Source organism: Papio anubis, chromosome 11 (genome assembly GCF_008728515.1).
Source record: "Papio anubis isolate 15944 chromosome 11, Panubis1.0, whole genome shotgun sequence".
NCBI lineage: Eukaryota > Metazoa > Chordata > Mammalia > Primates > Cercopithecidae > Papio > Papio anubis.
The window spans coordinates 44394857-44407225 of NC_044986.1; the positions used below are offsets into that span (position 1 = coordinate 44394857).

Sequence of the window (12369 nt, forward strand, 5' to 3'; positions counted from 1 at the left end):
GGATCTCTGCCCTTTTGGCCAGCCTCATACTGGTGTCCCTCACACTCTCAGGGAGCCATTTGCCCAGGTATTCCTGGGCTCACAGCAACCCTGTCAACAGCAGCAGCTGCTAACAGGGCACGGGGCTTAGCTGGGGCTCCTAGGCTGGAAAGAGAATCATAGTTCCTACAATGTAAGGATAAGCTGGCTGCACGGGGAGGGTGTTCATTCTGAGGGAGGGGCTCAAATGGACATGTTGAGAATTGTACAGTGTGGCTTAGCAATTACCCACTGTTCCTAGTAGGAGAAACTTTGGGAATTAATGTTACTGTCATAGTCCCATACACAAACCACACAATTACTTCTATTCTAACAGAGTTGAAATGTATGGATTTATTGTAGCATTGCTATCAAGAATACACATTGATTACAGTATTGCTATCAAGAATACATATAAATACAAGGCTGAAGCCATAAGTGAGACAAGAGATACTCCAGGGTTAGTCAAAAGTTAATCTTTGAGGTCCAGAAGGCTAGATGAAAATGAGATGAGACTGCAAATTTTGTTGTTAAGCAGTCACCAATTATGACTCTTGGCAGGAAGGGCTGGAATGAGGGTTATATGGTGAACTGAATGAAAATTCAGAACTAATCAGCAACATGTGGGCCTGAAGCATTTATTGCTACCAGTGATTAGTTATCAGACCTTCTGACTACATAACTTTAATTAACTATAATGAACATGCGAAACAATTCTTTAAAAATGTACTTTAAAGCAACATGCAAAACTTCCCTGCTCAGCAACCCCAAGCTGGGGCCCCCTGTCTTCCTATCTTCCTACCCTTCACAACCATCATTTTAGGCTTCTGATGCTCTGTTTTCCTCCTCTGTCTCAATTCAGTTACTCTGAGTTAGAGACGAGCTCTCTAGGATTGGAGCTGACTGCGTCCTGGCCCATTTCCTCACTGCCATCCTCAAGCTCAGATGCTGACAGGAAAAAACTGCCTATGCCTGAAGGGGCATTCCTTAGCAGGCGGCCCAGTTCCTTCTCATAACATTTGACTGCTTGCAGCAGATCTCCATTCTGCTTATGAATTAATCCTTGATGATACCAATAATTCGGTGCATTTTGTGGAAGCAGATTTTCAGATACATTCTGTGGTTGGTCTTTGATCTCTTCCTTCTCAGTTGATTTTTTGCTTATGGACAAACCCTCTAAACCACGTTGGAGAGCAGTGTCTTCAGACTTCCCGTTATATTTCTGAAGGTTGCAATAGTGCTGATGGGATTGTTGCTTCTCAGCATCAGGGTCTTCCTTACTGAATGGTGTCTGATAACATTCTGCCTCCAGGAACTCAGCAAGGTCGGAGTACGCATCCAGAGGATTCAGTCCCTTCTCAAGAGCTTTATTCGAATAGTCCATAGCATATTGCTTTAGTGCTTCAATCTTCTCTTTATTTCCACTAGTTTCAGATTCTCCTGTATTCTGCATTTGCCTTACTTTTGCCTTGTAGCAGCACCCAATCTGGTGATAGAGGTAGCCATTGTTTGGTGTGGATTCCAATGCCCGTTGAAACAGTTCAATAGCTTTGTCTAGGTCACCTTTTCTTCTGTAAAATTTGGCTGCACTGCGGAGGACATCTGTTTGGCAAGGAGCCTTTTCCAAGGCTTCTTCAACCAACTGCTCTCCTTCGGCTTCTTTATTCATCTTCTGCAGTTTGAGGCCCAAGAGAACCTTGACATACTGGTTATCAGGACTCAGCTCAATGGCCTGTTTCAAAACATCAGTAGAGAACTGTTTCTCTGGGTTATTATCCAGATGGTACATCGCAATTGCCAGTCCAGAGGAGAATTCTGGGTTGTTAGGTTTTTCTTCCAGAGCCTTCTCAAAACACACCTTCGCCCTTTCATTTCTTCCACACTTCAGTTGTGTCCACCCTTCCTCACAGTCAAGTTCAGGATACTCAATACTGTATGGATTTGAAAATTTCTTGCAGGTTTGTTTTACCTTGTCTACATAAATCTGAGCATCTGAGAGTCTGCCCAAGTGATAGTAGACCCAGGCATAGTTTCCCCAAGTGACTAGACTTCTGATTTCTGCTTGGTCAGCATGCTCTTGCTGGATTAACTCTTCAGCTTGCCTTAAGCATTCCAGGGCTGCCTCGTTTTTACCATCTAGGTGTTTTATGTAGGCCAACAAGTTGTACATTGTAGCTTTGAACTCAGTATTTAAAAATTCAATCTGGTTACACACTCTGTCTTCCAGATCCCTTGAGACACTTTCTTCCTTGAATAAGTTCCAGGTGAAATGGCATTTCAGTTGTGGAAGGATTTGCTCCAGGGAATTCTTGGTGACCTCACTGTGGAGAAAATAAACATGGTCACTGTGATGTACACTGCCAAGCACTGCACCCTGTGATCATTAATTTTATATGTCAATTGAACTGGGCCACAGGATGCCCAGATATGTGGTCCAACATTATTTCTAGGTGTGTATGTGAGGTTGTTTCTGGAAGACATGAACCTGTGAATTAGTGGACTGAGTAGAGCAGATTGCTCTCCCCAGCATGGGTGGGCGTCTCCATTCTGTTGAGGGCGTTAATAGAACAAAAAGGCAGAGGAAGGGAGAATTCTCCCTCCGCCCGACTGCTTGAGTGTTGCGGGAAGTCAGGAACCCCGAACGGAGGGACCAGCTGAAGCCGCGGCAGAAGAACATAAATTGTGAAGATTTCATGGACATTTATTAGTTCCCCAAATTAATACTTTTATAATTTCTTACACCTGTCTTTACTGTAATCTCTGAACATAAATTGTGAAGATTTCATAGACACTTATCACTTCCCCAATGAATATCCTTGTGATTTCCTATACCTGTCTTTACTTATCTCTTAATCCCGTCATCTTCTTTGTAAGCTGAGGAGGATGAATGTAGCCTCAGGACCCTGTGATTGTGTCAACTGCACAAATTGTTTGAAGAGCATGTGTTTGAATATGAAATGTGGGCGTCTTTAAAAAAGAACAGGATAACAGCGATGTTCAGGGAACAAGAGAGGTAACTTTGAACTGGCCGCCGGTGATCCGGACGGAACAGAGCTATATTCCTCCTCTTTCATAAGCAAATAGGAGAAATATCCCTGAATTCTTTTTCTCAGCAAGGAACATCCCCAAGAAAGAGAATGCACCCTGAAAGTAGGCCTAGAGACGACCCCTTTTTAAGGTGTCCCGTCTTTTATGGTTGAAGCCAATGGGATGAAATAAGCCCCGGTCTCCTAGGATGGGAAAATTCCTACCTAATAAATTCTGGTCAGACAGGTTACCAGCTCTCAAACCCTGTTTCCTGATAAGATGTTATCAATGACAATGCGTGCCCGAAACTTCATTAGTAATTCTAATTTCACCTCATCCGGTGGTCCTGTGATCTCGTCCTGCCTCCATTTGCTTTGTGATATTTTATTACCTTGTGAAGTATGTGATTTCTGTGACCCATACCCCATTCGTGAACTCTCTCCCCTTTTGAAAATCGCCAATAAAAACTTGCTGGTTTTACGGCTTGGGGAACATCACGGATCCTGCCGACATGTGATGTCTCCCCCAGACACCCAGCTTTAAATTTCTCTCTTTCCCTTTATTTCTCAACCCAGCCGAGACACTTAGGAAATAGAAAAGAACCCATGTTAAACATCGGGAGTGGGTTCTCCCGATACTTGAGCTAGCACATTGATCTTTTTCTGCCCTTGGACTAGACTTGGACTAGAACTTTCACCATTGGCTTGCCTGGTTCTCAGGCTTTTAGACTTGGACTGGGACTACACTATCAACTTTCCTTGGTCTCCAGCTTGCAGACAACAGATTATGGGATTTACCAGTCTCCATAATTAGGTGAACCAATTCCTCATAATAAATCTCTTTATATATAGATGTTCCTTGACTTATGATGGGGTTACATCCTGATAAACTCATCATAAATTGAAAACATTGTAAGTAAAAAGATGCATTTCCTTCTTTCCTTGCTTCCTTCCTTTTCTTGTAGAGACAGGGTCTCACTATATTGCCCAGAGTGGTCTCAAACTTCTGGTCTCAAGCAATCCTTCTGCCTTGACATCCCAAAGTGTTGGGATTACAGGTGTGAGCCACCACACCTGGCCCTAGGGGTTTTCAATTTGGCTTCACCTGGGGATTCTAACTACCCTGTATGAAGGACTACAAGTCAAAAGTCAAGTTAGCAATTATTTAAAAAATGAATACCAAGAGTAAGTTATAATGATGATAATTGAACAACTCTGCTTATATCTGTTATGCCACTAAATCATAATAAAGTCATGGAAACAAGAGTTAACTTTGCAGATGGGTGAATTAGGAAGGTTAGAAGGAGAAAGGAGAGAAAGGGTGAGTCTCCGATCAATAGAATGTCTCTGCAGATTTGTAGGTACATATAGGTGCCTGAAAATAACAGCTGAACACTCCAGTGATTAATAGAGAGTATACAGTGGACCTGCAGAATGACAAGTGACATTGGTTGTGTTTGCCTCAATGAAACCAGAAACCACCTTGCAACTCTGATGACACTATCTCTCTCTCTCTATTTTTTTTTTATTTGGAGGGCAGAGGGCTTCAACATATCAATGCACCAGGGATCTTACCAAACTAAATTTTAAGCACTTATAGCTCAAGATTCTCCCTCTAAGATGAAATATATTTCCACCCTGTCATGTATCAACTTCAGAAGGTATCAATTGCTCAAGAAAGTGTTGGACAAGCCGAAAAGCACACTGAACATTTCTGGACTTGTGAAAGAGCTCTGAATACGGATCTCTCAGGGATATTCCATCCCCACCAATGCTTTACCAATGCCAGAGTTGGCCAGGCTGAGACATTTAATGATAACATGGAGCTATTTATTCAGGAAGATAGCCAACCACTCATATGACTTTATGATTATAAAACGCACTGAAAATTGGAATTCAGGTCCCTTGATTCTCTTGATTTTTCCTAAACCTTACTCCCTAAAGTTTCCAATTTGATGAGGTATTTGATACTTGCTCTCTCCTTGAAGTAAAATTTGGAGCAAAATATATTGGACTGGAAGCCCTAAGACCTTGATAAGAAGAAACATGAACCCTAGAGCCAGAGGTCAGGAGGTTTGCATTATAATACTATTGCCCTCTTAAAACAAATACTCCATTTGCCAAGGTTTCCTCACTTAATAATTTCTCATATGCGTTTTTGAAAGTTATTCTGAATACTTCTTATATGTATAAATAAGTTAGTTAATAGTAATTAATGCAGATATTTAAAGAAATACAAGCAGGCAGGTGGGATGATGACTACAGTCACTTGGTAAAGAACAGCTAGGTGGCCGGGTGCAGTGGCTTACGCTTGTAATCCCAACATTTTGGGAGGCTGGGAGGGGGTTCGATCTTGAGGTCAGGAGTTCGAGACCAGCCTGGCTAACATGATGAAACCCCGTCTCTATTAAAAATACAAAAATTAGCCGAGCGTGGTGGCGGGCGCCTGTAATCCCAGTTACTCAGGAAGCTGAGGCAGGAAAATTGCTTGAAACCGGAAGGCGGAGGTTGCAGTGAGCCGAGATCGGGCCACTGCACTCCAGCCTGGGCGAAAGAGCAAAACTCCGTCTCAAAAAAAAAAAAAAAAAGCCGGGCGCGGTGGCTCACGCCTGTAATCCCAGCACTTTGGGAGGCCGAGGCGGGCGGATCACAAGGTCAGGAGATCGAGACCACGGTGAAACCCCGTCTCTACTAAAAAGGTACAAAAAATTAGCCGGGCGCGGTGGTGGGCGCCTGTGGTCCCAGCTACTCGGGAGGCTGAGGCAGGAGAATGGCGTGAACCCGGGAGGCGGAGCTTGCAGTGAGCCGAGGTCGCGCCACTGCACTCCAGCCTGGGCCACAGCGCGAGACTCCGTCTCAAAAAAAAAAAAAAAAAAAAGCTAGGTTCAGATGAAATGTGGGGAGTAAAATGCCAGTCCTATCTGCATCTAGTAGAAGACTCTACTAGATCTGCATCTAGTAGAAGACCTTAGGGACCTTAGGGAGATAGGATTCCCTCGGGTGCAGAAAGAGATTTCCCATGACACCGGATTGCAGACATGAAATTTCGCTTACTAAAGCAGTTAAAGTTAGTGCTGCTAGTCCTCAGGAAATCCCCAGAATCAACATAGTTACAGTCTCTCACCTAACCCAGATCGTGATCGCCTGTCTTGCTCACAGACTCCAGGGTAGATACCACATCTCCTTCCCGGTCAAAGCCATTACTAGAGTAGAATCTTGAAATTTTCAGAAAGTGGCCATCTTGAAGTGGTAAGAGTGGGGATTTCCCCACTCTTGTCTGCACATGTGCAGCTTGTCCCGCACATGTGCTGGTTATGCTCCAACTGACTACGTGAAGGAACCCCAGCAGACCTATGCTCAGTTGGTTGGTCAGAACAGGCCCAATCCAAGGAGTCCCTCACTTTAGAAAGCAAGTGAAGGAACTCTCCAGAGCTGGGCTTCTCAACCTTTAATGTACTTATGGACGCAAACACCTGGGAATCTTTTTAAAATGCAGATCTGGATTCAGATAAGCTGGGATGTTGCCTGTCTTAGAACTTCCCGGGGGATCTCAGATTCAGACCACACTGTGAGCAGCAAGGCTCTGGGAAGACTTCCGTTTTTAGCAGTGATTTCCAATCGCCAGTTTCCCATACTTAAAATACCCCTTAAACAGGCAAGCTTTGCTTCATTTTTATTTTTGTTTTTTTGTAGGTCTCACTTTGTTGCCAAGACTGGTCTCGACCTCCTGGTCTCAAACAATCCTCCTGCCTCAGCCTCCTAAAGTGCCGGGATTATCAGGCTTAGCCACTGTGCCCAGGCACAAGCTTTGCTTTATTTCAACGTTCTTCCCACCCCTCCCCACTCCTGACTCTTGGGTTTCCTCCTTCACATGTACACACATACAACGCAGGAAGCCTTGTATGCGTTTAAGGAAGAGAGGATTTGGAGATGGACATTTCTTCTATAAGCCATTCAGTGTGCCTATGAAGTACTTGTGGTCCTCTTTAAATATGTGTTTGTTTCTGGACCTTATTTCTGTTTTACTCAATCAGGATTTCAGAATGCAGTACCTAGAAATTTGCATTCTATCATAAGACTCAGGTTGATATGATTCATGCCACTCGCAAACCACAGTTTGAGAGACTGCAAGCAACACTTTCTCCCTGTTCGTTGATCACATGGGAGGCTTAGCAGGTCACTAGACCTCCTAGAGGACAGACAACTCAGGTAGACATATCTCCCAATTATGAAAAAGTGCATTTCAAGGTAAAAGTGACCTCAACATAAATTGGAATTTCGCAGTGCTGAATTAATCATTGACACATTTGCTGAGAAGCAAGCATAGTTTTAAAATAACCACAAGCACAACAAAACCCACAAACCTCTGACTTAGGCTTTCTAAATATAAGAAACAAAAGATGAACCCGGACCTCCAGTAACTTCCTTCCAGGCCTCAACTTTCACTGACCCGATTTTGCCTGAAAGGATATAAGCACGAGCTCTCTAGGATCTCTCAACATGCCCCGTCCCTTCCCAGCTCCCAGCTCCCCTTTCCCTGCGTCCTTTGGCTGCCTGACTCTATACATCACAAAAAGCTACAGAAATAAAAATGCACAAATGGGTAAGGCAGATTTATGCTTGAATTAGATAAACGCATATTTCATCCCTAAGCAAACACTGAAATAGCGTAAGTCAGCAAGTTGTACCTAAGAAATTCTGTTTCCTATCAGAGAAGCAGGGACTATTTACCTCATGATGGTTGTTTCCCTGCAGTTCTGAAAAGCTGGGGTCCCAGTTGATTTTGTTTTTAGCTTATTGATTCCAAGCAAATGCTGAAGAGGTTTCTAACCAGGCTGCTGTTAGGTCTGTGCTTTTATGAAAGGCGAAAGGAAAGTGAAACTGATGGAACCCTATCAAGATCCTTCTTGAAGGGAAACTGAAACAGAATCTGTAAGAACTGAGCTGACTCGTGCCAGGAATATGTTCCAGACAGATTTGGAAAACTGTAGTTTGAAAGTTGTAAAAATGCACTGTAAAAAGAAAATAAAATTTTAAAAGCTTCCAAATGTATTATGTCAAGAGGCAAAGTTAAGCCCTGAAAACTGACTCACGTAATGTGACTGGTTTTTTTCTCAGATGCATGACTGTTGCTCCCTGACCTGTGTGGTGAGAGGTTACACATTAACCAGACTCACAAGTCTCACTGCAACTTCTCCCTCTTGGGTTCAAGTGATTCTCCTGCCTCAGCCTCCTGAGTAGCTAGGATTACAGGCATGCACCACCATGCCTGGATAATTTTTGTATTTTTAGTAGAGGCAGGGTTTCACCATGTTGGTCAGGCTGGTCTCGAACTCCTGACCTCGTGACCTGCCCGCCTCAGCCTCCCAAAGTGCTGGGATTATAGCCGTGCACCACCGTGCCCGGCCTCAGACAACCTAGTCTTTATTAAAACCTAGACCTCATGTTATGGAAACAGAGACCCTTCTGATTGTTACTTTTTTTTTTTTTTTTTTTTTTTAGAGACAGGATCTCACTCTGTCATCCAGGCTGGAGTGCAGTAGTACGATCTCAGCTTACTGCAACCTCTGCCTCCCAGGCTCAAGCGATCCTCCCACCTCAGCCTCTCCAGTCGATGAGACTATAGGCACATGCCACCACGCCTGGTTGATTTTTGTATTTTTAGTAGAAATGGGGTCTCACTATGTTGCCCAGGCTGGTCTCCAACTCCTGAGCTCAAGCATCTGCCCTCCTCTTCCTCCCAAAGTGTTGGACTTATGGGCGTGAGCCACTGTGGCCAGCCGTGTTACCTCTTTGCAAAAGAATATTAAGCAATTCCCTTGGACTATAATCAATAGTAGCCAATCAAATTGTATATCTGTATGTTTCCTCTGTATGGAAGATGTTGGCCAGGCACGGTGGCTCATGCCTGTAATCCCAGCATTTTGGGAGGCCAAGGTGGGTGCATCACTTAAGGTTAGGAATTCAAGACCAACCTTACCAACATGGCAAAACCCTATCTCTACTAAAATACAAAAAATTAACCAGGCGTAGTGGTGTGCTCCTATACTCCCAGCTACTTGGGAGGCTGGGTGGAAGAATCCCTTGAACCCAGGAGTCTGAGGCTGCAGTGAGCCATGACTGGGCCACTGCACTCCAGCCTGGGTGACAGAGTAAGACTCTGTCTCAAAAACAACAACAACAACAGAAGCTGTCATTCTGTTCAACACCTCTGTCTTTGCCTATGTAAACAGTCCTCATTTTTCTCTACACTGGGAATGTTGTTCACCATTCTTGGGTGTAGCTCTACTCCTGGGATTGCCGCCCTCAACTTTTTGCTGGAATAAACTCTTTTAACTGGATCCTGAGCCTTCTGATTATTGTATGTTGACAGTACTAATTATATGGTCCTACTCCCAGAGACTCTGATGCAATGAATCTGATGTGAGCTTAGAAACCTGTGTTTTCACAAGTGCCTTGGAAATTCAGTGGCAGGAGCTCCTGTACCACATTCTGAGAAGTGCTGTTGTAGACGTATTTTTAAAAGCAGTTTTCCCCTTCATTTGTGGAGCTAATGTGGTGAATTAAGAAGCATTATCAGACAAGCTTGAGTGAAGGGAAGAAAACCACAGGACACCTGGATTTCAGTGACCTCTTTACTTAGTTCTGGGATATTTCTTGAGTCACATCACTGAACCTCATTCTCTTATCCTTAAAATGCCCTGGGATGAATTTCCTTTTTCCCTCCATCCAATTGATAGAAAATTATGCCCTGGGGAGAACCACTTTCACCCTTCTCCAAGATCTGGGTTCAGCTCTTATGGCTTTGACCACTCTAAGGGGTGGGTAACCATCAAAGACTGGCCCAATCTCTCCAGATAGGAAGCCCATCCCTGGGCCCCTCTTTAAAGTGAGCATAGTTGAAAGCATTAAGATCTTTCACCTTTTGACCATTGGGCATAGAGTCAGATGATCAGCATTAGAGTTTGGCGCCTCCATTAATGACTCTCCTCTGACACCTGCTCTCTACCTGATGTCTTGGGCAAGTAATTTGCCCTTCTAAGCCCCATTTTGGTCATCTAGAAAATGAGGCTAATAATGGAAATAATAGCTCTTACTTCTAGGGCTGTTGGAAGGGTGATATGAGGTCATGCATAAAAAGCGTTTAACACAGTGCCCACTAACTACATATCACAAAGAAATGTTACCACCATGATTGCTGGTATTAATATATTTGTGTTATAATTTTAAGTGAATTTGTGAGTGTATAAAGGGGGCAACAGAGTTCCTCGGTGGATGGGGCAGAGGAGGATGCCCATCAGCTGGCATGTGCCAGCGAGTTCTCCAGGTGATTTTCCCATTTGGAAATTTTTAGCACTGCTGGAGAGGAGCAGCCCAACCTCTTCCTGTTCCTACAGCCTCTGGAAATAGGAGCACCTTGATGTGAACCTGAGTCCAGCATAGTTCAGAGAGTCCCCCTCAGACCTCCTCAGGTCAGTGGCTATAGACACACCTAAAGACAGGACCCTGCAAAACCTTTCCTGTAAGCTGCTTACTAAGATGCTGGGTAGTGCCTGGCTTCTGGTCAACCCCACTCACACAGACACAATTAACATCGCTCTTGACCAGGAACTTATTCTATATAAAAGGGTTAGCCTGAGGTATTTGGCAGTGAATTCCTCTTACCCATTTCATCCCCAAACATGACATTGCAGAGCATCTTCAAGTCCTTGGGGCAGAGGGTAGGGAATCCAGTTTTCCTTTTCTGTCCCCCTAAATGGTTGATGGGGTCTTCCCTCCCTGGCAATCACTTCCTCACTCCTTCCCTGGAAATGCTTGGTGGGAAAGGCATCCTTTTCTCTTAGTTCTCCCTGACGTGCTATCCCCTGAAGAACTCCAGGAGGTCAACATATATATTTAAAAATCAAGTTTACTGAGATAATACTTTATATACAATAAGATGCACCCATTTTCAGTGTATAGTCTGATGAGTTTTGATAAATGTTTATGCTTATGTAGCCACCACCACTACCTCCCTGTAGACTATTCCTATGATTCCAAAAGATTCTTTTGGGAGCCTTCCTACTCAATCCCCACCATCTCCAGGCAACCACTGATTTGCTTTCCATCATTAGAGATTAGAACAGTTTTAGATAAGAGATTAGGTCATTACACTTTTGAGGAGAAATTCTTTTCTGCTGCTGACCAGCATTCACTACATCAATAAAAATAAGTGCTAAACTTTGGGTTTGTTTTTATATAAGAAATGACAAAAACGGTCCTTTGTAAGAATTGTTTCTTGCACTTCCCACCTTAAAGTAATGCAACGTTTCAGGGCAAAATTGCCCTCTTCATGAGTGGGTCTGTGGTATTGATTATATCTTTCACAGTATCTGTTGAAAATAAATTCCTCCTTTTAAAATTACAAGAAAAAACGCCTGTGACTTAATCTTTTCAAGCAAAATGACAGTAACAGAAAAGCCCCAGAAGAGTAATTCCCTTAGGTCTACCCTTGAATCAGCAAAGTTTGTGGCTGAGTGAAATACACTGCTCCTGCCAAGCCTTCCTCTCATCACAGGGAATAGCTGCACACAGGGAGGAAACATGAGCTGATGCATTCCCCACTCTGCCTCCCTCGTATATAGTTCCATAGGGAACAGTTCCAGAAACTTAAGGAGCCTGTGTATACACCAAAAAAAGCCACAGGGAAAAAACCCTCAAACATCTTATAAATGCTCAGACTGATAAAGACATATTGAATCTATAAACATCAGGACAATTCAGGAATGTGCCTGCACAGTAAGAAGCTCAACTTACAATTTGCACTCAATAACAAGCATGATTCTGCATTTTTATTTCACTGACCTCATGACTGCTCTCTGCGTCTCTGCTGTTCCAAAAAGCTGGTAACCAGGCTGATTTGTTCTTCAGAAGTCTTCCTGTCTGCCTCAAGTAAATACTGAAGGAACTACATAAAGGGGTGGGAGAGTAGGGCACGCATCAGCTGATGTTTTGAGTAACTGCTTTTAGGGGAAGGAAGAGGAAACTGGAAAGTGAAACTAATTTAAAATCGTCAGGAGGAGGAAAATGAAACCTAACAGCTTGAGACCTGCAACGGGTGAGCCAGAGTACATTGTTCAAAACCATGACTAAAATTGGTTTGAGAGAATGTGGAAGTATTCCTAATGTAAATCAAAAAATTAAATTCTAAGGCCATACTCACCAACCACGCGACTGGACCCCTGCTTTTGGCCAACGGCATTCCAAAGTTAACCTGAAAACTGATGGGAAGGGGAAGCTGGATATACCTCATTACACCCTTTTTCCTTTTAGAATTACTAATAGA

At 43.5% G+C, this 12369-nt stretch overlaps 1 protein-coding gene across 1 annotated transcript; it reads right to left on the bottom strand.

The window, feature by feature from the left end:
• Nucleotides 1-349: 349 nt before the first annotated feature.
• On the bottom strand, nucleotides 350-12133 carry IFIT3 (interferon induced protein with tetratricopeptide repeats 3). The gene is made up of 2 exons (XM_009214941.3): nucleotides 11889-12133; nucleotides 350-2339 (listed from the first exon to the last, which is right to left on the bottom strand). The coding sequence occupies exons 1-2, from the start codon at nucleotides 11891-11893 to the stop codon at nucleotides 881-883; spliced, it is 1464 nt and encodes a 487-aa protein (XP_009213205.1). The 5' UTR covers nucleotides 11894-12133; the 3' UTR covers nucleotides 350-880.
• Nucleotides 12134-12369: the final 236 nt, after the last annotated feature.